At 48.9% G+C, this 27,045-nt stretch overlaps 1 protein-coding gene across 5 annotated transcripts in view; it reads right to left on the bottom strand.

The window, feature by feature from the left end:
- SAMD4A (sterile alpha motif domain containing 4A) overlaps positions 1-27,045 on the bottom strand; it is a 105,192-nt gene that overhangs the window by 15,835 nt on the left and 62,312 nt on the right. For 3 of the 5 annotated variants that reach the window (XR_011726154.1, XM_071745194.1, XM_071745193.1), the window contains exons 3-4: positions 22,033-22,563; positions 3,482-3,745 (exon numbers count right to left, since the gene is read on the bottom strand). Coding sequence is in view for 3 of the 5 variants with exons in the window: in XM_071745194.1 (XP_071601295.1) it covers positions 3,482-3,745; positions 22,033-22,563 (795 nt within the window). In the remaining 2 variants the exon portion in view is untranslated. The remainder of the gene's footprint in view (positions 1-3,481; positions 3,746-22,032; positions 22,564-27,045) is intronic. The other 2 variants (XR_011726155.1, XM_071745195.1) reach the window with 1 other exon arrangement.

Genomic DNA, 27,045 nt, shown 5'->3' with positions numbered 1-27,045 from the left:
ACAAAACCACCTCTTTTTTTTTTAATGACACATTAAAAGTTTGCCTGGTCCCATGTCCCCTGGGGACATCTGCCTTTGGTGCACATCCCTGCTGACAGCAAACCCACGGGGACACTTTCAGAAAACAGCTGTAACTTCACATAGATGTTCAGTCTTGAACAAACCCCATCTCCAACCTTTGCAGAGGGTCAGAGCAGCTCTTCTCTCCCTTAGCATCAGTCTCAACCTGGACCACCTCTTAATTTTGGGGAGCTCCAAGGGTCCCAGAGCCCTTTTGCCAGCAAGGGTGGCAATCCTGGGAGCAGGCTGGGGAGAAGGAGCCAGCCCAAGGATGAGGAACAGTGGTGGGGCTTTCCCCCTTCCCATGAGGAAGAGGCAGCAAGGAGCTGCAAGGTCATCTAAGGCAATTTCATGGTCCTTGGAAAGTCAAACTTCATAAATGATGCCCACAGAGCTACTCTTTAATCACCCATCACCAGGAGCTAATTGCTAAGCCATGGCATGACTCAGAAATGCTGTGTCTGATGTGAACAGCAAGCCCAGGACTTTCATGGACCATCCCCAGCAGGCACTACATGCTGGGTCAGCTGGGACACATCTGTCTGGGCACTGGCATGGAAATTTAGAAGAAACTGAAAAAGGAAAACAATTAATCCTGCTATATATGTATGTGGGTCTTGGTGTCTTCTCCCAGGGAACAAGTGATAGGAGAAGAGGAAACAGCCTCCAGCACCAGAAGAGGTTTAGGTTGGAGCTGGGGAAGAATTTCTCCCTGGAAAGGGTTGTCAGGGCCTGGCCCAGGCTGCCCAGGGCAGGGCTGGAGTCCCCATCATCCCTGGAGGGGTTTCAGAGCCCTGGAGATGTGGGGATGAGGGACATGGGGCAGGGGTTGGACTCAATGATCTTTTCCAACCAAACCCATTCTATGGTTTCACACCCCCAGGCCAGTTCAGAAGAGCCCCTGTGGCACACCATGCTAAGCCATGAACACACTCACAGCAGAAGCCCCCAGCTCTACCCAAACCCTCCCCCTGGTACACCCTAAGAAGGAACAGAGGGACAAACAGGTTCAGCAGGTAGCAAGGTGTCCTTGTCTTCTCCTGGAGAAACCAGGGGCTGGGAGAAAGCCAAAGGGCACTTTTCCTCCAGTATGAAGAGGTAAAGGTGAGAAATAAGTGACATTAGGGTATGAAGACAGATGGAAAGGAGAGGAATAGGTGACAATAGTGGAGATGACCTGCTAAGGCACATCAGATGAGGGTCCACCATGGGTTTGGTTCCCCCCAGTGTTCTCCTGGATGGCCTGGAGGGTATTAAAGGAGCAAGGCAACCAGAGATGTGGGTGACACCAAACCACAAGAGCCTGCAGGAGCCCAGGGAGACGTGGCTGCAATTCAGAGAAGGCACTTGGCAAACCATGCACCCGGTCTGGATGGAATAAGATGCAGCCCAATAAAAATGCACAAAGTTGTGTGTTTCTGTAGGAACAAGAAACAGCACGACCCAAGGGCAGGGAACAGGCAGTACTTTTTTTTTTTTTCCTTGCAGGAAAGCTGTGGGGATACAATGGGCCACAGGCAGCCCATGGTGGGGTGTTATTTGAGGACGATGAGGTACACAGCCAGAGGAATGGTCTCTGTATGGCAAGACTGCTCTGCTCCCTTCTGCAGTTTCTGGCAACATTCCTTCAATAAAATATGGACTTTCTGAAAAAAAAAATTATCCAAGAGAAAAGCAACAACCCCAAGTTTAGAAAAAAAGACCAACAAACAAAACACTGGGAAAGAAACTGGATTAGTTCAGTCTGAAGAAAATATAAAGGAGAGGGAAGGACATGACAGTTGTAGGCACCAGAGGTTGTAGACAACTTTCACACATCCCTGAAGAGAATAAAAAGAATAAAAACAATTTGGCCAACTCAGCAATAGGGCAGAAGCAGGTTTAGATGTCTGCAAACCTTCCCCCAGGAAGAAGGATGCTCAGGAAGGGGTGGCCCAAGGAAGGGAACTGCCTTCATCCATGCAGTTTATTTAATTGATTTATTTGTTGTGGACTGCTTTGGGTTTTGCAGGTTTGTCCAGACAAATCCATCACAAAGTTTCCATCCCTGTGGATAACAGGGAGCTGAGCTCCCCATGGTCTCCTCCTCAGCCCCATCAGCAAAAACTGGAAAAATACCATGTTAAACAGAGCCCAGCACCACCAGCTCCTGAAAAGGGTCTCCTTGATCTGTCCCCAGGCTTAGAAACCTTGGGGACCCTTATTGCTCAAGAATGCCATCAGGAAACTCATCCATCACATCTCCAGCCCAGAGTAATCCTGTGGTGGAAGGTCCAGGCAAGGACAGGGCTGAGCCCCAGCATCTGCCTCACAAGGGAACCTCTGAGGGGGTTTTTTCTTCCATGCATTTATTTCATGCACATCAAAGTCACAGAGTGCCAAGTCAAACCCAGTTCCCCATTACAGAGATTTATGCTTATCCAGATGTGATTAGGGTAAAATCAGCCCCTGTGATTGTTTAAAAAATATGATTATTCCCCTATTCTGACACGTCACCCATCCTCACACAAAGGAGTTGCTCTGCACTAATGAAAATTGCAGTTGTTTAAATCAGTCTCTGAGAGCTGCAGGTTCATTTTCAGTCATTTTGGCTTTTCACTGGAACATCCAATCCATGTGTCTGCCCAACTTTTATCTGTTCACTCCTCCACAGCCTGAAGTTTGTTCTCCATCTTTGACTGCAGCAATGTGGTTTTGTTGTTGCTTCATTTACCAACAGGGTTATTACATATATTTACAGTTAAAAATCTCTGTGAAATGCAGGTGTAACAGGAAAACCAACTGAAATACAGAATCACAGAACTACCTTGGTTGGAAAAGACCTTCAAGATCGTTGAGTCCAACCACTGACAAGACCTGATCTAAACCATAATGTTAAGCACTACATCTACAGGACCCTTAAATCCCTCCAGGGATGGTGACTCCACACAGGATAAATTAACTTGCAAGCAAGCATCCTAAACCCAAACTTCCCCAAATATTTGGTAGGTACCAAACACCACCATGGTAAATGACACGGGACTTGCTAAACTCACACTAAGCTATTTTTCACTGTAAAAAGAAAAAGAGAAGAGAGCACACTCACAGCCAAGAGCCACAGGCTATGGAATAAAAATCCAGCTTTTTGAAAAGCTGGCAGCTTGCAGGATTTTTGGAACCAAACCAGCCCACCAGCACCCAGCTGTAAGACATCAGATCAGGACCAGCCGCTGCTTAAAAGAAAACCTAACTTATTTCCCTAAAATCTTATTTCCTAAAATGTCAAGAAAGGCCCAAATGCCCCATTTGGTTACGAGGACTCTCACCCCAACCAAGCCCCAAGTGCTGCATGGAAAACGTTTTTTCCCCTCCTGCCTCTGGGGATGGGTTTGGGGGGGGGGGAGAAGTCACCCATTGGGTTTTGTTTTGTTTTTTCACTCACCTTTCATCCCACTCCCTTCCTCCTGGAATGTGTTACGAGCAGAAGGCTGATCTTCTAAATGTTCACTCCCACCACTTCCTGAAGAGGCTACACTGCTTTGTGGAGACAGGGGGGCATGATCAGAAGGGATGCACTGGGGTCCTCTAGCTCGTAAGTCCTCATGAGACATCCATCCATGTCCTAGAGGTTGGTTTGGCACATTCATGGGTGGGGTAAGGGACACAGAGCGTTTCAAAGGGCTGTGGTGTGTCTGGCCTGAGAGAACTGGAAAAAAAAAAAAAAATAATAGTAAAAAAAAAAAAAAAAAAAAAAGTATCTCAAATCAAAGATTCCCCCACTCGCGGCCCGGGATGCAGCAGAGTCCCCCAAGAAAAAAAAGATTTGGATAAAAAAATTTCAATGAAATCATAAAATGGGTGGTGGTTGGCCAGGGTGTCTCACAGATGGCTTCACAGTGCCCGTGGCTACCTGAGCCCTACCCTGAGCTCTTGGCTTGGCCTCCTGGCAAGCAAAGGGGATGGGAATACCTGCAAGGAGATGAGGTTAGATGAGCTACATCAGGTTGCTTAAGGCAAGGTGTGGATTGCATCTCTAGGGAAAAAAAAAAAAAAAAAAAAGAAAAATCAAGCAGCTCTGGAGCAAACCTGGGCTCAGGACCAGCTGGGCAGTCATCTCCTGGCAGGGAAGGCACTGCTGCTGGTGCAGGTGTCATGGGAATTTTAAAGCCACTAGATGGGACTTTGAGCAACCTGGTCTGGTAGAAGGTGTCCCTGCTTGGGGCTGGAACTGGATGGTCTTTAAGGTCCTTTCCAACCCAAACTAGTCCAAGATTCTGTGACTGCACTGAGACCATGAAACACATCCCATTAAAATCACCTGGACCTCTTATCTTTCTGGGAAAGGCAGAAAATTCCCCAGGATGGGAATGTCACAGACCACCAGGGGAAGCTTCTGTCTCTCCCTGGGGGTGTGGACTTGGCTCATGCCCTGAAGCACTGAGCATCTCCCCCTCTGCTGGACATCAGCACAGAGGTTCTGATCATCTAGAGAAATGTCTAAGCCTTGCTGAGACCTCAACCTTGCTCCTGGTTGAGCTGTCACCAGCAATGAGAGCACCCCAGCATCAGGTGGGCTCCCAAGCACGAGCCTTGAACCCTCCCCAAAATCAAACACCCAGAGCCATGAGGGGAACACACCCAATACAAAGAGGTGAGGCTGGCTCCCTCCCCCCCCCAAAAAAATGATGTTTGGAGCTTCTGAATTGGTTTTCTTTCCAAGTTCCAAATCCAGGTTTTTATTTCCAACCCAAACCAGTCCAAGATTCTGTGACTGCACTGAGACCATGAAACACATCCCACTAAAATCACCTGGACCTCTTATCTTTCTGGGAAAGGCAGAAAATTCCCCAGGATGGGAATGTGACAGACCACCAGGGGAAGCTTCTGTCTCTCCCTGGGGGTGTGGACTTGGCTTATGCCCTGAAGCACTGAGCATCTCCCCCTCTGCTGGACATCAGCACAGAGGTTCTGATCATCTAGAGAAATGTCTAAGCCTTGCTGAGACCTCAACCTTGCTCCTGGTTGAGCTGTCACCAGCAATGAGAGCACCCCAGCATCAGGTGGGCTCCCAAGCACGAGCCTTGAACCCTCCCCAAAATCAAACACCCAGAGCCATGAGGGGAACACACCCAATACAAAGAGGTGAGGCTGGTTCCCCCCACCCCCAAAAAATGATGTTTGGAAAGCTTCTGAATTGGTTTTCTTTCCAAGTTCCAAATCCAGGTTTGTGTTTCCTGGCTGAAATTTTGATCCCACCAAGTTCATTTTGTTTTTAACAAATAACTTTTTCACACTGCAAGGGAAAGGCTGATGCACCAGCTCCTGCCATTTGGAGCTACTCCTCAGGAAAGGCTTTACAACAGGTAGGTATTTACATGCCTGAATACAGAAATACATCTTACGTAGGCTAGAGTATTAAAAAAAACCCCAATGATAGATTTCCTAGCATTTTTGGGGAGAAGTGTTGCAACTTTAATAGATTTTTAAACACAATTTTTACTGAGTGGTCTCAATTTTTCACTGTTCTTCTTCCATCCTGTCCCATTCATTTTTAGTTATTTCCTTAAAGATTTAAATTATCTTTTTCTCAGGTCTGCTCTTGAATAGGGATAATATATTTGTATTGATATTTATTAAATACCATCCCTGGTATTTAGAGGAAAAGATGGATAGGGACAAACTATCTTTGTTTCCTGTAATGAAAAAGATTTGGAAAAATTGGTCTGTTGGCTTAACAAAATTAAATCCCATCATTCACAAAGCCACTAAACTGCTGGTTGAACCATAAATGCACTTAATGTATTTCAATGTACAAATTTAGGCTGTAAAACACTTGTTTAATGTGTTATTGCAGTAACTCTCAATTAAATTAGTTTAATTTCACATGAGGGCTGTTTCCTGGTAACTGAGACAAAAAAAAAAAAAAAATTTCTCTGGATTTAGCTGGGAACACCAGGACAGGTTCTGGATCCAGCACTATGGGAAGGTCCTTTCTGGTTTCCATCAAACCCAAGGCTGTGCTCAGTGTGCCCCTGGCTTTCATGTTGTGATGGGTCACAAAACATTTGCACTGCTCTCCTAACAAGGACTCATTTCTAGGGACAAGAGCAAATCCTGCCAAAAGACACCAATTTCTCAGAATGAGCTGCTGGAAGCTTCATGGAGGGGTAGATGAAACAAAAAGCAGTTTTTCTGCTCCAATTTGAGGGCAGAGGGATTAAAATGACCTTCCAGCCCAGCAGAAACATTTCATTTTTTCCTTTCAAAATCAAATTTCTTAAATCTGTAAAAACAATCCCAGGGAAACTAATAATTTTTGTTGCCTTTCCTCCCCAGGCTCCAACACAAAGCTCCCTAACCCCCTTTTTTCCACTGGCAGGAGTTAATCAAAAGTACTCACGGCTGCTCCATTTGTTAGTTCTTAAAACAAATGAGTCTGAGTGGAAAACCCCCCAGCCAGGTGTACTGTGCTGTAAAAGTTAAGCCAGGTTTAATTCCCAGTTAAAGCCTGGAGGGAAAACCCCCCATCAAAGGCATCTCTGCTGCCTTGAAGAGGAATGAAAATGAGCAAGTAGCAGGGTTATAAAAGGAGGGGAGAGAAAAACCACACCAGAGCTCGTTTGCATTTTTTAAGCACCTGTAAAAAGCAGCTGGTGCCAGAGGCAGCTGGTAGATGAGGCCAAAAACCTGTGGATTTCTCCACTATCTGACTTGTTCCTAATTCTGGAAACACTTTCCTCACCTGGTGTGTAACACAACCACCGTGCAGGGAAGCGAGGGGGATGTTTATGTGAAGAATTTATTCCCTTCCCATTAGATAACTACAGAAACATCTTCCAGAAGTCTCCTGGCACAAAAGGATGTCAGTGAGGAGCCAGGACTGTTTTCAGAGCAGTGTTGTGTTTCCTACAGTTGTGAGAGATCCTGATGGGGAAATAGATGGATTTAAGAAGGTCTCGCCCAAGCTATTTCACCTCTTGGCTTTGCAATTTGACTCTAAAAGCAACACTGTAATGGGGCCCTGGAGATGTCACGTCACCCTCCCAGGAGAAAGAAATATATTTAGCACTAAAAAATATATTAAAAATGGGGGAAAATATGGGAAAAGACTGATAAATTGGTTGAAATGCATCACCAGGGCTGAGTATTGCAGTGGCATCGCCTGGAGCCCCTTCTGTGCCTGCTGCCCCCTGCCCAGAATGGGGACATCCTGGATTTGTTGTAGGAAAAATGGTGGTTTAGGAAATTTCTGTCCCCTCTGGATGAGTGAGACATGAAGGGGAATGAGCAAGGAGAACAGGAGCTAATTCTCCCCTTTCAGGAGGTAAGGGGCTACTCTGTTAGTCCTCCTTCTGGTACCCATCCTCTCCACACCAAAATCTTACACCCAAGAGGGTATTTTTGGGCTTAAATCCAGCCCAGACTCCTTTCTGAGCTGCAATCCCCTTGCAAACTACTGCTCTTCCATCTTAATTTTACATCCCCTAATTAGAAGCTGGTGTCAGCTGGAGGAGGACTAATGAACTCTGCAGGATGGGCAGCAACAACCAGAAATCATCCAGTGCAGGATACAAAAATTAGTTCCATGTCTTTGCCCAAGACAAAACAATGCCTGAGCCCACCAGACTGTGTTTTACTAAACCATGAGCATTTTTTACTGAACTATGAGTGACTTCACACAACCTGATGAGATGCAGTGGGGATAACTCCTCTGCCAAGGATGCTACAAGCAGAAAAAGTCACCACCTCTTGGAAACCACCCCAGCTACTCTTGGTACCAGGCATAATTTATTTAAGAACTCATAGCACTGGCTTAACTTTAAGCTCTGCTTAAGCTTCACCACTGAGGCTTAAAAATGCTGCAAGCCCCAAGCTGGCACCAGCCTGGTGTGCACACCCCTCTCCCTCTTTCAATTTGCAGCCCCCAGAAAGGAGATTAATAAATGTGCATATTTAATATGATTTCATTAATTTAAGTAACACTGCTGATGGCCAAGCTGGAGCTTGTCATCAGGACAAGTCACTTCTTCAGTCTCTTGCTAAAATAAATGGTCCACGTGTGCTTTAAATTTGGCAGAAGAAAAGCGAGTGTGACTTCACAGCCTTACACTCAAGCCTCTTTTTTTAAAAAAATACTATGAAAATACTAAGCTTTAATGTAAAAAGGAAATCTAATATATTCTTCTGGGGTAAGATAAGCTTCTAGGAGGTGGCCAGAGGCACGCCTGCCTTTCTGAGGGCTGTGGTGGTGCCAGTTGTGCCAACAAAGAGAGGAAACCACCACTCCTAAGTGCAAGCCACACTGGCACACAGATCACTTAAAACTTCTAAGTCTGTCCCACTTCTGCTTTAGGTTTTTTCCTGCCTGTTGCATGCTCACTTAGGTGGTTCAAGAGCCATCTGCTCTCCCCAGGGACCCACCAGTTGCTTTGCAAATGTGCTGCCTGGTCCAGCTCCTTCCAGCTGGGGATCCAATGGGATGGAGCCATCAACTGGTATCACCTCTGCTTCACAACCACGGCTCTAAATGGCCACAGGAGCTCTGCTCAGCCCATGCCAGGTTGTGTTTCTTTGCAAGAATGCTTCTTGTGGCCTTTGGATTGGGATCAGCTGCAACCTAGCAGATGATGCTAAATGTAATGCCTCTGAGATGAGCTTGGGCTGTTTTGCATCCTCAGGAAAAATGTGATAAATGACCTGGAGCCAACGGTGCTGAGATGCATGAGGTGTTGCTGAAGTGCTCTCAAGCTTCAAACCAAGCTTTGCTTAATATTTCCAAAGGAAAAAAAAAAGAAATTAAGAGGAGGGAGGAGTGATGGTGACAATGGTACCAACTGCAGACCATGCAGGGAGGAGCATCCCTGTGGGGCCACCACATCCCTGGGCAGCAACAGCTTTATCATGGACCAAGCACTGGCCAGGCTGGCCAGCACGACAATGTGCTTAGAGGAACTCTGCAAGTGCTTTCCCTGTGAAGTCCTGGGTTTGTTTTTTTTTTCTCTCTTCCTTTTTGAAGTGGTGTTGCCTATTTTGGCAGGCAAAGGGCTAATTTCAAGAGGGTTTTTTTTGTTCGCTGAAGCCCACGTGGAAAGGCGTCAGCTGTTTGTGTTGTGGTTTCTCAGGGTTTCGGGGCCAATTTTTCAGCCTGAGAAGGAAAAAGCCACCCATTCCTGTAATTAAGAGACAAGGAACTGGGCTCTGCAGGCAGACTTTCCTCTAAGGAGTGTGTGACAGCTGATGAGGTGCTCACCCCTTGAGCACCCTTCACCAAAACTGCCTTGAAGTGCTGCAGAAATCCTGGACAAGATGCACGTGGGGATGATGTGAGTGTTCCCACTGCATTTGGAGCCACTGGTGGTGGGTAGAGAGGTGTATTCAGACTGTGCTCCCAGGTTGCCCTCCACTTCTGCATGGACCCTGCTAGGGCCCTAACATCCAGAGGACCTTTAAAACAACCTCACAACCCTTTGTTTGTCATAGAATCCCAGACTGGTTTGGGTTGGAAGGGACCTCAAAGATCACCTGGTTCCAAGCCCCTGCCATGGTCAGGGACACCTCCCACCAGCCCAGGTTGCTCCATGCCCCATCCAACCTGGGCTGAGACACTGCCAGGGATGGCAAGGAGATCTGAATCTCCCCTCTTCTAGCTGGAAACCCTTCCCCCTCATTCCATCCCTCCCTGCCCTTGTCCCCAGTCCCTCCCCAGCTTTCCTGGAGCCCCTTCAGGCACTGGAAGGTGCTCTAAGGTCTCCCCATTGCAGCTTCTCTTCTCCAGCCTGAACACCCCCAACTCTCTCAGCCTGGCTCCATAGGTGCTTAGAGCAGTGCTGGAGGAAGGATAAGGAACTGAAAGGTGCCTGGGTGATGGATTTTTTTTTGTTTTAGTCTAAAAGCAGCACTTCTTGGCTGCAAAGCTGCTTATGGTGCATCCTCAGGCAGCGCCTGATGGTGTAAAAATTCTACTCTGGTCTGCAGGTACCCTGAGCAGCAGTTTGACCCCAATTTCCTCTAGGAAGTGGGGGATGTTTTTAATTCCACTGAGGCCACACTGCAGCCCGGAGGCACCCCCATGGAGCAGGAATACTGAGCAGCTCCTGCAACCTCCCTGTCACAAAGCAACCAAGTTCAACTCAGTCTTCTCCTCCACCTCCTCTTTGCTACCCTGCTCACGAAGCCTCTGTTCTTCCAGGAAGGTTCTCCCATGCTGGCAATCCAACCCTCGTGGCTTTTCCAGCCTTTCTGTGCCCAAAACCCTTAGAAAGAGCCACCAGTGGGTCATGCTGCCCAGCTGGCACCCAGCCACCTTCCTGGGCACCTCCAGCATGGATGGAGCAGAACCTGATGGAACATTTTTCAGCTCAACATCCCCAAACCCTTGGAGCCTTTTCTTTGTATTTTTTTTCTTGTTTCTTTTTTTATTTTTTTTTCCTCTGAACTCTGTGACTTTAACTGTGTTCAGAGGGTGCAGGATAAACCATGCCCTTGCCTCTGAAACAGAAGCACCATGGGAGGGGGAAACCAAGGGTCCTAAATGCAACTGGGTGTAGTAGGGGAAAAAAAAACCCAATCTACATAAGCAGAGTGCTGCCTCATGAAAAGAAATTAGGAGGAAGCACAGGCTGCAGAAAAGCCTGTCAAGCCAATTTTTTGTTAATTAAAAAAATTACGTTTAACACAATTTCCTGTTCAAGAAATTGGACTGAGAAACAATAACCCATTTGTTGCTGCTGTCTCCAAGCAGTGTGTGCAAGGCCAGGGAAGGGGGATGTCTCTGGTGAGGGTTTTGTGAGCCTCTGGAGGGCAGGAGCAAGCACAGATCCACTGCTTGGCTCCATCAGGAATTGCTGGTTTTGTCAGGGACTCATTTTGGGGCAGCAGGAGCAGGGCTGGACCTAAAGCCCTGCAAACACAGCTCTTGGTGGCTTCAGCCATCTGAGGGGATGGAGGCATTTCTGGAAGGAAGCCCAGCTTGTCTCACACAGGAGCAAAACCCTGGGAGCTGCTTCCAAGGTCTTCACGTGGGGCTTCTCACCAGAGCATCCAGCAAGGAGGGAGCTGACAGACCCGGTGTGAATCTGGATTTAACTCCCAGCCAAAAGGATGCAAGAAACAGAGGCTGAGGGAGGTGGGAAGGGGTCTTGGGGTGGAGGATAATGGCTTAGAACTTGAGCAGGGGAGATTCAGATTGGATTTGAGGATGAAATTGTTTGGTGTGAGGGTGCTGAGCCCCTGTGCCAGGTTTCCCAGAGAAGCTGTGGCTGCCCCATCCCTGGCAGTGTCTCAGCCCAGGTTGGATGGGGCTTGGAGCAACCTGGGCTGGTGGGAGGTGTCCCTGACCATGGCAGGGGGTGGCAATGGAGGAGCTTTAAGGTCCCTTCCAACACAAACTAGCCTGGGATTCTATGATTCCCTATTTTCTTCTTCCAGGAGCACAAAATGTGACCAGCTCCAGGAGAGAAGAAAAGCCTCTGAGGGGTCTCTGAGGGTCTCTGAGGCCACTGAGGACCAAATGCAGCATCCAGCTCCCCACATGAGAAAAAGGCAAAGTTCTGCCCAGCTCTCCAACCTCAGCAGTTCCCAGCAGCACCAGGATAGCTGCAGCTGCTCTCCTAAAAACCACATAGTAATTCCTTTCCATTAATGCTCCAAATTAACTCAGCTCAGCTTTCCACCTCCTCTACACACTGACAGCATATGCAGCCTAAAATCCTGCCCTCATCCTCTTCCAAAACACACCCGATTGCTCAGATATTGCCTTGCACAGGAGTTAGGAGACAGATTTCTGTGCTGGCTGACAGGAGGGAAGCTTGCTCAGCAAATGGGGCTGGGAGAGACTGTGGTTACATGAAAACATGGAAGGCAGAGCAACCAGCCTCAAATAAAACTGCATAACGAAGGGGAAGAGAAAACCTGAGGGGAAAGTAAGAAATAAAAAATAAATTGAAAAATAAAATGAAAAAAAAAAAAAAAATTCAGCTTCAAGGCTGCCAAAACGGAGCCATTGATTAAAGAGTGTTTGATCCATTTGCATGCAGAGAGCTTTGCTTTGGAGCTGAGATGGAAAAACAAAGTCTTAATATAGCTGGAGAGAAAATATCCTTCTTGCTCTCTCCTAACTGCACTTTGATAGGAAACAGCCACAGAGCAGATGGTGCCTATATATAATCACCAGACCTATTATCCCAGCCTCTTTTAGCAATTCGAAGGATGTGATAACCTCAAGGAGAGAGGCAAATATTCCCCCTCCCTCCCTTCCCCCTGCTAAGAAAAATTAAAACAAAAAAAAAAGAAAAAAAAAAAAAAAAGGAGGAAGCTGTAATTATAGTAATGATTAAAAGAATTTCTAAACGAAGTAAATAACTATTTTGTGCACTGCTCCTTTAAACTAGAAGTCAAAAGTTAATTAAATAGCAGTGTGAGGCAGGAGAACACAGTGAGTCCCAGAGCAGTTGGGAAGGAGACTGGAGTTGCTCTGGATAAAGCCCAGCACTCCCTTCCCTCCTCAGAGCCCTCCTGAAAGGAGGCTGGGGTGAGGAACCAGCAACAGGACCAGATGAAACGGCCTCAAGTTGTGCCAGGGTTTAGCTTGGAGCTTAGGAACAATTTCCTACCCTGGAAAGGGTTGTCAGGGCAGGGCTGGAGTCCCCATCAGTTCTGGGCCCCTGAGGACAAGAAGGAGATTGAGGGGCTGGAGTGTGTCCAGAGAAGGGAATGGAGCTGGGGAAGGGTCTGGAGCAGAAGTCTGCCCAGGAGCAGCTGAGGGAGCTGGGGGTGTTGATCCTGGAGCAGAGGAGGCTGAGGGGAGACCTTCTGGCTCTCTGCAAGCCCCTGAGAGGAGGTTGGAGCCAGGGGGGGTCGGGCTCTGCTCCCAAGGAACAAGGGATGGGAGAAGAGGGAAGAGCCTCAAGTTGTGCCAGGGGAGGTTTAGGTTGGAGCTGGGGAAGAATTTCTCCCTGGAAAGGGTTGTCAGGGCCTGGCCCAGGCTGCCCAGGGCAGGGCTGGAGTCCCCATCATCCCTGGAGGGGTTTCAGAGCCCTGGAGATGTGGGGATGAGGGACATGGGGCAGGGGTGGCCTTGGCACTGCTGGGTGAACAGTTGGACTCAATGATCTTAAAGCTCTTTTCCAACCAAAACCATTCCATGATCCTAGGCTTTCTCTGCAGCTGCTGTTTGGTGGTGGGGTGAAAAAGAACTCAATCCTCTCCATTTCTTTAGCTGCCAAAGCCCAGAGCTGCATGGTTTCAAAGGACAAGCAATGCAAAGGTGACTCTTCCCAGGGAGGTGGTTTCTTGCCTCATGAAGATGCTCAGGAAAACATCACAACTCTGATTTTCATGGGGAAAGGTGATCACAAAAGGCTTTGTGGAGGAGCAAAAAGGGTTTTAGGGGTCTTGCACGTCTCTGTCAGCATGGATCTGTCCTCTTCTTCTGTAGCTGCCTGCTGGGCACCCAAAAAGTGCCTGCTGGCAACTAGGAGTCCAGGGGCAAGTTGGAGCTCACTGTCTCCTGAACCAGTATCCAACACCAGGGCAGCTGGTAACATACACCCAGGTCTAGGAGGGTCCATCCTCCAAGAAAATCTCTCAGGCAACAGAGACAGGAGACTGCCAATGGGTCTGAGGGAATCACCTCCCTCCAGAGCCATCTGCAACCCCTCAAAGCCATCCACATCCCCTCAAACCCAACAGCATCCTTCCAAAGGCATCCACATCCCCTCAGACACATCTGCATCCCCCAAAAGCCAACTGCATGCCCCCCCCCCAGTCAACTGCATCCCCCTAAAGCCAACCACATCTCCCCCTGAATCATTGGCAAACCCCCAAAGTCAACCACATCCTCCCAGAGCCAACTGTATCCTCTCAAGGCCCCTTTTTGGCTGAAGACAGAGAGAAGAGAAACCCTCCAGAAGCAAAGTGGTGAAGGGAAGATGGCAGAAGAGGTTCAAAGGAGGGACAGAAAATGCCAGAGCAGCTAAATTGAAGTCTCAACAATAAAACAGGTTCTGACCAAGTACCAGAATCCATCAAGACATTTCAATACACTGGGTTAGGAACCACCAAACACAGCAACATGGATGCTGCAAGGTGACAGAGCAGAAGGCAGGGACAGAGCAGAAGGTAAGGAGAAAGCAGAAGGTAAGGACAGAGCAGAAGGTAGGGACAGAGCAAAAGGTAGGGGCAGAGCAAAAGGAAAGGACAGACCAGAAGGTAAGGACAGACCAGAAGGAAAGGACAGACCACAAGGAAAGGACAGAGCAGAAGGAAAGGACAGAGCAGAAGGAAAGGACAGAGCAGAAGGAAAGGACAGAGCAGAAGGTAAGGACAGACCACAAGGAAAGGACAGACCAGAAGGTAAGGACAAACCAGAAGGTAAGGACAGACCAGAAGGTAAGGACAGACCAGAAGGAAAGGACAGACCACAAGGAAAGGACAGACCACAAGGAAAGGACAGAGAAGAAGGAAAGGACAGAGCAGAAGGTAGGGCCAAACCAACTTCCTGCCCAGGATGTCTCCAAGCAGCTTCTCCTTTGAGTCCCTGTGACCAAGTGCACAGCAGAGATCACAGAACTGTAGATCCATTTAGATTGGAAAACCCCTTTAAGATCAAGTCCAACTGTTCCCCCAGCACTGCCAAGACCAGCACTAAGCCATCTTCCTGCATCTACATGGTTTTTAAATCCCTCCAGGGATGATGGGGACTCCACCACTGCCCTGGGCCAGGCCCTGACAACCCTTCCCAGGGAGAAATTGTTCCCAATCTCCAATCTGAACCTCCCCTGGCACAACTTGAAGCTGTTTCCTCTTGTTGTGCCACTTGTTCCTTGCAAGAAGTGACCAACCCCACCTGACTCCATCCTCCTTTCAAGAGGGCACCAAGGAAGGAAGGGAGTGCTGGGGTTTGGATTTCTCTGAAGCAACTCCAGCCTTAGTCAGACTCCAAACCAATTGTCCCAGCCTGTATCTTGCTGCTGCAGGTCTGGATCCAGGGGGAGCAGTCTCCTTAATCTGCCCACCTTGGGGGGCTTCTGTGGTCCTAAGGTGGGATGGCTCACCTGGTCCCCCTGCTTGGACACCAAGGTCTGGGCAGCTTGGGAGATGGTGGAGTGAGCACACAGAGGTGGCCCAACAACTAAAAAGATCCTGGCCAGCAGCTCAGCTTGTGGACAATAGGCACAGCTTGTTCTTTTTTTTATTATTATTATTTATTTTGGACCCTCTTTGCTAACCAGAGGGTGAGGGACACAGAAATGGAGCAACCTCAACAGCAGGAAGGGAGATTGGCTGTGGAACACAGCTCTGCAGTGACCACTCCAGAGCAAGGAGCAGATTCCCTCCAGGATTGCTGACATCCCAAAAGTTCCTCACTCTTGTCCTCCACTGCTTGATGGCTCCAGGCTGAGGGCAGGTGACCATTCATCTCCTTGCTGGCTGGAAGATGGTCTGCAGAGCTATGGATTCTATCTCCCAGGGACCAAGAAAGAGGTACAGAGGGACCAGAAAATCTGCACCTGCTGCTCAGAGCTGGATTAGAAGATTGCAGTTGGACTCAAGGATCTTTTCCAACCTAAATGAATCTATGCTGTCCTCACTCAGTCCCATTTGCTGTTGTATTTGTGCATATTCTGCATGGATTTAAGAAAACAACCCTGCTCACTTGTTATCTTTTTCTGTAACAGCTGTTTTAAAGCCACAGAATTAGTAAGATCCTGTATTTTGGACCCTGGCAAAATAAGTGACTCCTAGAAATGTTCTCCAATGGCTACGTGCAACACTCCAGGACATAAGCAAGAGCACAAATGCCCCTGTCTAACACTGCAGAAAACTTCAAGGGTAATAAAGGCAAAGGAGCTTTCCTCAGTCCAAATGTTAGAGGTGTCCCCACTCGACAGGACAAATGTCAGGGTGCAAAGTCTCAGTAGGCAGCATGGCCAATGAAGGAACAAGTTTCTGATGGCAATTCCCAAGTCCAAAGCTAAACCCCCCTGGCAAGAACACTGCATTTGTTTGCTTCACTGTTGTAACTTTACTGAGACTTTTGCACTCTGGTTTTGGGCAAGGAAACTGGTGTGTTGAGCTAACTTTGCATGGGAGTCCCAGCACCTTCCCTCTGATGTCTATTCCAGCACCTGAAGGGGCCACAGGAAAGCTGGGGATGGATTTCTTACAAGGGCATGGAGTGACAGATGAGGAGGAACAGTTTCAAGCTGAAAGAAGGGAGGATTTAAATTAGAGGAAGAAATTATTTGCTGTGAGCAACACAAACATCAACATACAGCTTAGTAACTCCTGACCTGCCTAAGGCCACCACTGGGATTAAGACACAGACAGGTTGCCCAGAGAGGTGGGAGATGCCCCATCCCTGGAAACATTCCAGGTCAGGTTGGATGGGGCTCTGAGCAACCTGATTTAAGTGAGGATGTCCCTGGTCCCTGCAGGGAGGTTGGGTGAGGTTGCTTTTAAAGGCCATTCCAGCCCAATTTATGATTCTGTGACAGAAAGTCCTTCCCAGGACAGCAGGGTCTTTCAGAATCCAGCACTGGGCTTGCTCCTGAGCCACCAGCCCCTGGTGGAATCTTCACACAAGAGCCCACTGGATGGTTCTGCCCTCTGCAGGGTGCCCTGGGACCACCAGTATCTGTATTTCTGGTGGTATGGAAAGTTTGAGCACTGGTACACATCTTGCTGATGCCACCTGAGCATGACTCTGAAACAGGAGCATTTCTCAAGAGCTGGAAGGTGCAGAGGGAGATCCCTGAATCCAGACTGGCCTACATGGAAGGAAAGACACTGCTTTATTCCTTCTCTTCAGCTCTAGGACAAGGTAAGAGATTTTTCTTTCTCAGGACAAGGAGGATGCATAGGTGAGTCTTTCTCCTGCATTGCACTGCTCACTCCTCTTCTTATAGGACAAAAAGAGTTTTCTGGATGAGATTCCCATGGGAAAGGTGTAGCAGACCTGAGCACCCAGCAGCTTCCCCATTTGAGTAGAAGAGGAAGGGTGGCTGCAGCCTGGCAAACACCAGAGTCTGCAACATCTCTCCTGGGTGAACAGACCCAGTGCCTGGAATTTCTGCTCTGCAAGGCTTCTGACTGTACCTGCCCAGCACTGTCCTGTGATGCACACCAGCACCTCACCCTCTGGTGCCACCCACACCATGCCCTCAGGCACTGATGTCACCCCAAGATGCAGACAGCAGGGGACACACTGGGTACTCCCCCAAGGACAGGACTGTGGGGGACTCAGATGCCACCATCCAGGGACCTCCTTCTCTTTTAGAAAGGACAGACAGAAAATAGACTCCTAGATACAGAAGACAGACTCCTAGATACATTAGGACTCCAGCAAGACCAAATGCAGCCTACATTCTCCAGGGCCATCCCTCACCAGGGAACCTGATGTGCCACTGCTTGCTGGCAGCACTACAGCCCATCCAGAGGCTGTCTCCAGGCAGGGTGACAACTGGAGACACTCATCCTGGCTCAGCTCCTGCTTGGCACTGAGCTGCCTCTTCTTCTGGGGAGGTAAGGAGGTCCTCACTCCTCTGCCAAAAACCCTGTGGCAGTGTCTCAGCCCAGGCTGGATGGGGCTTGGAGCAACCTGGGCTGGTGGGAGGTGTCCCTGACCATGGCAGGGGTGGGAATGGAGGAGCTTTAAGATCCCTTCCAACTCAAACCATTCTATGATTCTGTGATTCCATGGCACAGCACCAGAGGTGAGAGCACAGGAAAATCTCACCATACATTGATAAAAGAAGTCAGACTGCTATCCCCAGGTTCTATTCTGGGCACAGAGGACCAAGACACTTGTCCAGCAGATGCATCTCAGAGCCAGGACCCAAATCCTTACCTCCTTAGCTGTGTCTCACTGCTGTCAACTCCAAATGGAGCTGCTATTGCTCCCTCCAAACCTGGTGCTTCCCATTTCCCTTGCTTGTAGAGCTCAGGGCCCAGTTCAGACCTGTGTACCTGTACTCCACCTTCTCAGTGCTGAACAAATGTGTTTACCACACTTCTCCTCTTTATATACCCCCTTCTGAGAAGGTGGAAAACACAGGGTTAAGCAATGCTGTACTTATCCTTAAAACCAAAGGCTCATGCCACGGGGTCATGCTCCAGTGGGACCCATTACACAGGGAAAAGAAGGAGCTGTAGCCCTCACACAAGAAGCTGCTGGCCTGCAGCTTTGAAAGCCAGCAGCTGTTTTCTGCCCTTTCAGATTTTCCAGGCCCTGTCTCCACTGCAAAGGCATTGTGCAATCCAGGCATTTTGCAACCAATGCCTGACGTGGCCCCAGAGCTCAAGCTCTGGGCTTCACCCAGCCCCACCATGGCTGGAGCAGCTCTGGTCTCCTACCCACCTGCTCTCCCAAGCCCAAGGTTAAGCTGTCCTTACCCCTGGCATGCTAAAACTTGAAGTTCCAGCTCCACTGATGGAGTGGATGGGCATGAACTTCATGTGATCACTCCAAACCCAACCCCAACACTCACAATGCTGGTCCAGCTCCTCTGTCACCATTACTGTGGTACATCCAGAGTCATGTCTTCAAAAAGCTCCAGACTTACCCTGCAGAGCCTGGAGAAGTCCAGGAACACCTCCTCAAACCTTGGCTAAGGCCAGCCAGCACCATTAAGAGAGACCTGGAGATAAACCAACCCTGAAACAAGTCTCAAAGCCTGGGTCTAGGTCAAGTCAGTGACCAGGAGAGCACAAATGTCACGTGAGCTTCACCTTCCCATATTTAAACCTGGCACTGTCAGAGCATTACATTTAATTATGTCACAAAACCAGATGAAAGGACCTTGGGCAAGAGCACCACGTTACTCCTCTGGGAAGGACTTTGCCCCTTTTTGGTGTCAGGAAGAGGCAGGGCCTTTGGAGGGCCAGGCTGGGGAAGGTCCTGCAGGGTGTAGCTGGATTAAGGCCCTGCCCAGATAAACACCTCCTAGTAAGAGGGAGCATTTAAAAATAATGACACTTAAAACCTAAACAAACAGTGAGGGTTTGAGGGCTTTGCTTTGGAATGCAAGATTACTGGAGGTATTGATTGACTCAAGGGGCTGGGACAGAGGCTGAGGGCTGTGTTTGTTTTTTAGCATCTATCTGTGGACTTACTGTGCCCCTGTCCAAGCAAATATTGCATTAAGGAAACTCCTGAACTAACAGATGAAGTGTGGTCAGGTCATCTCCAGCTTAGCCCACAGGTTGTCTGGCCATGCTGGCACCAAAATACATCAGCAGGAGCTAGACCAGCTTAACACTTACTGATGGGATGAGGGGGAATAGTTTCAAGCTAAAAGAGGGTGTATTTGGGTTAGATATGAGGAAAAAATTTGCTTTGAGGGTGCTGAGCCCCTGTGCCAGGTTTCCCAGAGAAGCTGTGGCTGCCCTATCCCTGGCAGTGTCTCAGCCCAGGTTGGATGGGGCTTGGAACTAGATGGTCTTTAACTTTACTTCCAATCCAAACTATTCCATGATTCTATGAACACCAAGGAGCAGACTGGGCTGAAAGTGTGGTCAGATCCCTGATGTGATGTCTGGGGAAAATATGAACTCTATAAATCTTGCAGCTCAGAGTCACATGGTGTGAGTGAGCTGCCTCAGTGGCACCAAATGAGCTGCCAGGTAGGATGGGAGCAGGCAAGGGCTGCCACGTTGGGACTTAGGGCACAGGATGCTGAGTGGCTGAGATGGAGTAAGGATGCAGCCCTACCTCAAAGGCCATGGTGACAGACCCCCAGATGCTCCTGTACCAGTGCTGTGCACACCTTCTTCTGGAGAATTTAGGAAAAACCTCAGCAGTGTGGGCAGCTCAGGCTGTTGCTTGAGTCTCAGCATTTTCTGCTTATACCTGGGGACCTCACCAGGCAAGAGGTGCATTGCTACTTCTGTTCTAAGTCTGTGTGCAAAAAAAGGCTCAAAGAAACACAAAAGTGCTTTTGAAAAGTGTCCTTGAGACCTGATGCATCTTGTGAGGCTCCAGCACTGTCAATGATGACCTCAGTGCCCCCATAAGACCTTGCTACTGCCAGCTCTTGACACAAGGAACCAGATCCCTCCTAAAGCCACCTCTTCCCACCACCTCCTTGGCATGCAAAGTGTCCAAACCACCATGTGTGAAAAAACCACAAGGAAAAAAACCCCCAGAATAATCCCTGGAGAGGTTTAACATAGTAATTGCAAATACATTTATGATTCTTCTCACTCTGCCACCTTGTTAAGCCTTTCCCACGAGACCTCTCCTCCAGAGCACAAGGACCCAGGTCTTGGAGAAGCTGAACACCACACAGCCCCATGGCAGCAGAAGCCAGGCCTTCAAAGATGGGTGACAGGAGGGGTGTGATGTTCAGAGTCAGTGGAGAAGCTGAGAGCTTTCTGCTAAATCCCTGGGCAGCAGAGAAGGCAGAGCTGCCTGCAAGGATGGACACTGGGGAAGCAGGGAGCTACAGCAAGAAACCCAGAGCCATGGTTCATGGCATCCATTTGAAACACCACCTAAAAAACCCCACTTATTACAGGAGAGGGAAAACCCCAGAAGCCTTAAGTGACCATTTTGAAGCTTTCAGTTATTAAATTGTGGCTTTCTGCACACTGATAGAGAAGCCAGAGCCCTCACCTCCCTGTATCTAGGGAGATGCCAAGTTGTTGGAGAGAGACCTCCTGAAAGCCCCGAAGAGGATGTCCAGTTTTTGCTGGTGAGATGGTGGCAATCACCCAAGGTGACAGCAAGGCAGGTGTGACAGCCCACCAGAGAGGGGGTGGGTGGGCAGAGGTGCCCCTGAACCCTGCTGAGAAGATGCTTTGCTCCTCCTCTGCCAAGGATGGCTTGCAGGCATCAGCAGCTGCTTTAGTCTGGTTGTTCAGGCTGGAGAAAAGGAGGCTGAGGGGAAACCTTCTTGTTCTTTACCACTACCTGAAAGGAGGTTGGAGGCAGGGGAGATCAGTCTCTTCCCCTAAGGAAAAAGTGACAGAATCAGAGGAAATGGCCTCAAGTTGTGCCAGGGGATGTTTAGCTTGGATGTTAGGAACAATTTCTCTCTGGAAAGGGTTGTCAGGCAGTGACACTGCCCAGGGCAGTGGTGGAGTCCCCATCCCTGGAGGGGTTTCAAAGCCCTGGAGATGTGGTGCTGAGGGACATGGGGCAGTGCTGGCTGAACAGTTGGGACTCCATGAGTTAAAAGCTCTTTTCCAACCAAAATGATTCTGTGATTCTATGATTCTAAAGATCATCTGCACTGCATCTTCAGACAAAACCACTGATACAACTCCAGCCCCTGTGCTCTGCAGCACCTCCAAGTGTCCAAGCCTTGGGCTGGACTCTGCCCTATCCATTGCCCCCAGCAAAGCCTGGCAGAGCCTCCACAGTGAAGAGCCACCCAACCCTTCTGGAAAACACTGAGCACTATGCAACTAAAGCCCCTCAATCATCATCAGCTTTACACCTCCAGGCACTGCAAATACGAGGGAACATTTCAGATACATCATGGATGCCAGTCCTGCTTCCAGAACCAACACCTTGAGTGGTTTCTACCCACTAAGTCACTTCTGGACTTGCTTCAAGTCCCCCAGCTCACTTTTGGACACGAAGCATCAGCTCCCTGCTTGCTTTAGGAACTCTTGAAACATCAACTGCAAACCTACACATAGCTACATGAAATTAAAGGGGCTCCCTTTGATAACACACGTTTTTTTGCTCTTACAGCTTGGCTGTTTTTGCCTTCTCTCCAGCTGCCAGGTCTTTAAAATCCCATATGTCTAGAGGGAAAAAAAAATAATAATAATACCAAAAAAAAAAGGCAGGCAGGAAATAAAAAAGTAGGTATGGGAAAGAAATTAAAAAAAAAAAAAAAAAAAAAAGGAGTTTTCTGGGGCCCAGATGAACCAAACCCCTCTGCTAACCATGGCAAAAAAGTATTTTCTAGCGGGACGGGGAGGGACCGTGCTGTGAAGAGTGGCCGTGGGTGGCCCTTCCCAGTGCTTCCAGCGGGTACTTACTGGTGCTTGTGCTAGTGCCAATGGTGTTGATGGTTGTGGGGACGGAGGAGGAGGAGTAGAGGGGCAGGTGGCCGTTCTCACACGCCAGGTTTTTGTCCTGCCAGCTGGAAGCGCTGACGCTTATGCCCGAGTCTCGGGAGTTTTGCCACCCGTTGAGTTTGTCATCGGAGTTTTGTCTTTGGTGATAGTAGTGGGGCTGCTGCCCGTAATCCACCGAATCCGAGCGGGCTCTGCTCTGGCTTCCAAAGCCACCCGAGCCACCCGACGTGCGGTCCTCCAAGTGGTTGAGCCACATGGCCAGGGCGCTGCGGTCCTCCAAGGAGGTGGCGGGGTGGATCAAGGCGTAGGAGAGCAGCTGCCGGCTCTCCTCGATGTGTTGGTTGTGTTCGATGGAGTGGGCCAGGATTTTAGGCAAGAGTTTCATGTATTCGACTTTTGCCTCGATGTTTCCGGGCTTGAGTAAAGGCAGGTGGGTTAACAAGAGGGAAATCACTTTATCCTTGGATTCCTGTTGCCACTGGTTAATGATTCCTGTCGGAGAAACGGAAAAAAAAAAAAAAACAAAAGGGAAGAGAGGGAATTGAGAAATCGGCAAACAGAGGTGATGAAGAAATAAACAGAACTTGGCAGGGTAAATCTGACACGCCAATGGGATGCCAGTGTGGGAGCATCTCCCATGCAGGGGGGTCACTGCTCTCCAAAAACCCCGGGTCACAGCAAGGTGTGCTGGTCTGGACACCAGGAGTTACCAGACATTCCTGAAAATCACCCAAATTACACCCATGTCGCTCCACTGCTGGTGGCCTGATGTTAATAAAAGTCCTGATTTACCCCAAATTTCCTGTAATGTAAGAAAACACTATACCAAAGCATTGTCTGGATAAACCCAACCTTTTAAAATACCAGTTGGAAAATGGAAAGGGTCCAAATGATCCGAAGATCCGAGATGATCTTGATCCAAGATCAAGATCCAAACCCAGGTAAGAGCCAGAGAAGGGAAAGGGAAGAAGCATCCCAGAAAATGGGCAATAACCAAACCAGGGTGTTGGTCCATCCACCAGCCCAGGAGTGTAAAAGTACTGAAGGAAGGGCTAAGCTGAAGCATGGAGTTGTTGTTCCTCTGTTAGCTCACAGCAGAGGCTTTAGAAGCTGGGAAAAAAAAGCAAACGTAGGGCTAAGCTTTAAAAAATATGCAAAAGGAAAAACCGGGGAATTACAAACTGCTCACTTAAGTCAACCTCCTGGAAAACCAAGGGAACAAATAATGAAGCAACCTATTTGCAAGCACTTAGAAGATAACAAGATGATAAGTGACTGCCGACACCGATTTGTCAGGAACAATTTCATTTCCCCCTGTGACAGAGGAGCTGGGCTGTGAGGAGCTGGGGAAGCAGCCAGCACCGTAGATCTTGATATCCATTAGGTGCTGCTGCACATGGCTTCCTCAGCAGAGAAACACAGTTGGGTGAAACTGCTCTAAAAGTGGCCACACAACTCATCAGGAGACCATCTGGGGATGGTTGTTACTGGTGATTCAGTGTCACACCAGGAGGATGTGCTGAGCAAGGGGACTTGTGTGCTGAGCAAGGGGACTTGTCCCGGCGGTGACACCACCCGGCGTGTCAGCAGTGATACAGGTGATGGGATGAATGTACTTATTGCTTGGGTGTTGCATCAGGAGAAATGAAAACACTCCAGAAAGCTGGGTTAGGTATCAAAAAATGTTGAGACTTGGAGGAGAAGTCCAAAAAAATCAGCTGCATTAAGTAGGTGCAAATGTCTGCATGCAGGTGGGAACTGCTGGGTGGCACCAGGGAAGAGCTGGGGTCAGGAAGCATCCTAGGCTGGATATTGGTCAAAATGCCACATTGCACCTAAAAATTGTCCCAGCCTCTGTTGGAGAGGTAAAGACTGGTATGGACAAGCTGCTCTCCATGTCTCCTGGGGACAGGTTTGAATTGTAGCAAAGGCAAATAAGGTTGGGCATGAAGAAACTTCCTAAGGTAGGGTGAGTGAGGCAGAGGGAGAGGCTGGCTGTGAAATCTCCATCACTGAAGCTTTTTTCTGACACAACCCCAGCCAAGGATAACTTAGGATCTACCTGGGCCACCCCAGTGACACTTCCCAGCCCCAGGCCAGTCTGTCCTCCAGTGTTTTACCAAACCCCTCCAGGAAGCCTTCAAACTTTCAGCCCCTCTTGCATTCCCTGCCTAAGGATGCCAACAACTGAGCCATCTGGTGAAAAAGGACTTTCTTCTCTTTTCATAAATACCACTGCCCAAAACTTCACCATATGAAATACTTCTCATATTAATAAAAAAAGCCCAAAACTTTGTGTTCTCCCTCTCCGCCTGCTGCCTCCTGTCCATACCAGACAGGAAGCTCCTCTAAATCATAGATTATCCCTATATCCTTCAGGTATTTTTGAGCTATGTTAACCAAACTCTGTCAGTGAAATGAAGAGCTGGACATCCAGAGGATGGTCATGAAGATGGTCTGAGGGCTGGAGCAGCTCTGCTCTGGAGCCAGGCTGAGAGAGTTGGGGGTGTTCAGCCTGGAGAAGAAAAGGCTCTGGGGAGACCTTAAAGCACCTTCCAGTGCCTGAAGGGGCTCCAGGAAAGCTGGGGAGGGATTTGGAACAGGGGACAGGAGGGATGGGATGAGGGGGAAGAGTTTCCAACTGGAAGAGGGGAGATTTCTATTGGATATGTGGAAGAAATTCTTCACTAGGAGGGTGGCAAGACACTGACCCAGTTTGTCCAAAGGGGACAAACTGCTTGTCCAAAGAAGCTGTGGCTGCCCTATCCCTGGAAGTATTCAAGGCCAGGTTGGATGGGGCTTGGAGCAACCTGGGCTGGTGGGAGGTGTCCCTGCCCATGGCAGGGGGGTGGCAATGGATAATCTTTATGGTCCCTTCCAACCCAAACCATTCTGTGAATCTCTAATCTGTAGGATCACCCATCAGGTTTCATCTTGGGAAGATGAATGCTTCAGTCCAGCAGCCAACCCAACCCTTCCACTACCCCATTACCCCACCACCCCAAAAAGGACTATTCCAGTAGGGCCTTTTCCCAGTGGGGGCCAAACCCTGTATGTCAGTTCCTTGACACAACTGTTGTGATGAGCAGCACTCACCCTTCCAGCTTCACCTTCCCATTCTGAAGACGTGCAACCATTTTAGTAGGAAGCCACTAGATGGCTTGCTGGAAACACTGATGGCTTTAGCTGGAACTTTCTGCAGTGATATTCACTTCTCTGCAAACCCACCCCTTCTCCAAAGTCACTTCCCAACCCAGTAGCCAGTGTGTCCAAGTCATCTGGTGCTACTGCACCAAGAGGCAGAGGGGACACAGTGTGGCACAGCTCTGGCACAGGGCAGGAGTGAGTTTCAGTACCCTGGGTGCACCCTCATTCCCTTGGAGATGATGTGGAGGTGTTCTGGTGCTAAAGAACAGGATCCTACGAGGAGAGGCTGAGGGAGTTGGGGGTGTTGAGGCTGGAGGAGGCTCGGGGGAGACCTCATCACTCTCTACAACTCCCTGAAAGGAGGTTGGAGCCAGGGGGGGGTTGGGCTCTTTTCCCAGGCAACTCTCAGCAAGACAAGAGGGCACAAGAGGTCTCAAGTTGTGCCAGGGGAGGTTTAGGTTGGACATCAGAAAGAATTTCTTTCTGGAGAGGGTGATCAGCCATTGGAATGGGCTGCCCAGGGAAGGGGTGGATTCTCCATCCCTGGAGATATTTCAAAAGAGCCTGGATGTGGCACTCAGTGCCATGGGCTGGGAACTGCAGTGGGAGTGGATCAAGGGTTGGACTTGATGAGCTCTGAGGTCCCTTCCAACCCAGCCAGTTCTATGATTCTATGATTCTATGATTTGGAGAAGCAATGCTCAACCTAAGTGAAGGTATAAAAAATAGATCAAGGTAGCAGAATGCAAGGTCCACTCCACAGCAGGTCCATGCCATTCACTTTCTGATGCAATGCAAAGCAATTCTTACCTTGGGTCATAATTCAGCACCCTGAGCCCTTCCAGCACACCAACACTTCTTGCCAAAAGCCCCGTGGGACTGAAGCCACTCTTTGAGGGATCCAAACACTACCTCTCCATCCTGAGCCAGGTTCTACCCACTCAGTACTGGGTATTCTGGACAGGAGCAACCTCAAAGCACTTTGGAGCAGCTCTGCTCCACTGGTGCTGCTTGAGAAAGCAAGAGGAGATCCTCAGAGTTAAGGACTTGTTGCTTGTGGAAGCTCTGAGGTGGGACATTGCATCTAAATCCTCCTGTGGATGCAAGCACTGGGATGTCCACACAACATCTGCCTTTCACTGTGGACCCCACCAAGTGGGAGGGACCTGGCACTGAGGCAGAGCTGTAGGCAGGGAGAAATATGACCCAAATCTTTCCTTTTTCTCAGCAATGAAGGGATTACCATCCTTGCTTTCCTCATCCTCCCATTCCAGTGGGAATTAGGGATAACACCCTCTCTGTACAGAACAGCCTACACAGCTTTGCCTTCCCCTGAAACACAAGCCCTTGGTCACAGACCCATCTCATTACTGTTTCTCAGTGTTATCAGTATTTTTTCTACAAGTCCAGAGAGCACAGAAGTCAACGTGAATCCAGATAATTAATTTGTCAAGCTGATGGAGACATTTTTGTGCTGCAAAGATGACCATGAACAGCACCAGCACAGCTCAACACAAGCTCACCACTTTTCTGTGCCCCAACTTGGGGATCACCAAGCACCTGGATGCCAGAAATGGATACAGCACCAAGCACCTGGATGTTATGGATATGGATACAGCACATTTAACATCTTCTGTGGGCACACTGCTTGGCCAGCTTGCTCGACTCTGAAATCCTACCAGTTGCACACAACACCTACTGCACACAGGGGACACTTCTCAGAGCTCTCTCCTGCACCAGAAGAAGGCTGAGCATTTGCCCACTGCAGCATCTCCAGATTTTCCATATGCAGATGTAATTCTGCTGCAGGCAAAGCTTTCTGTCACG

Source organism: Heliangelus exortis, chromosome 5 (genome assembly GCF_036169615.1).
Source record: "Heliangelus exortis chromosome 5, bHelExo1.hap1, whole genome shotgun sequence".
NCBI classification, from domain to species: domain Eukaryota; kingdom Metazoa; phylum Chordata; class Aves; order Apodiformes; family Trochilidae; genus Heliangelus; species Heliangelus exortis.
Note: the sequence above shows the minus strand (reverse complement) of the source record. Positions and strands in the feature narration are given on the sequence as shown.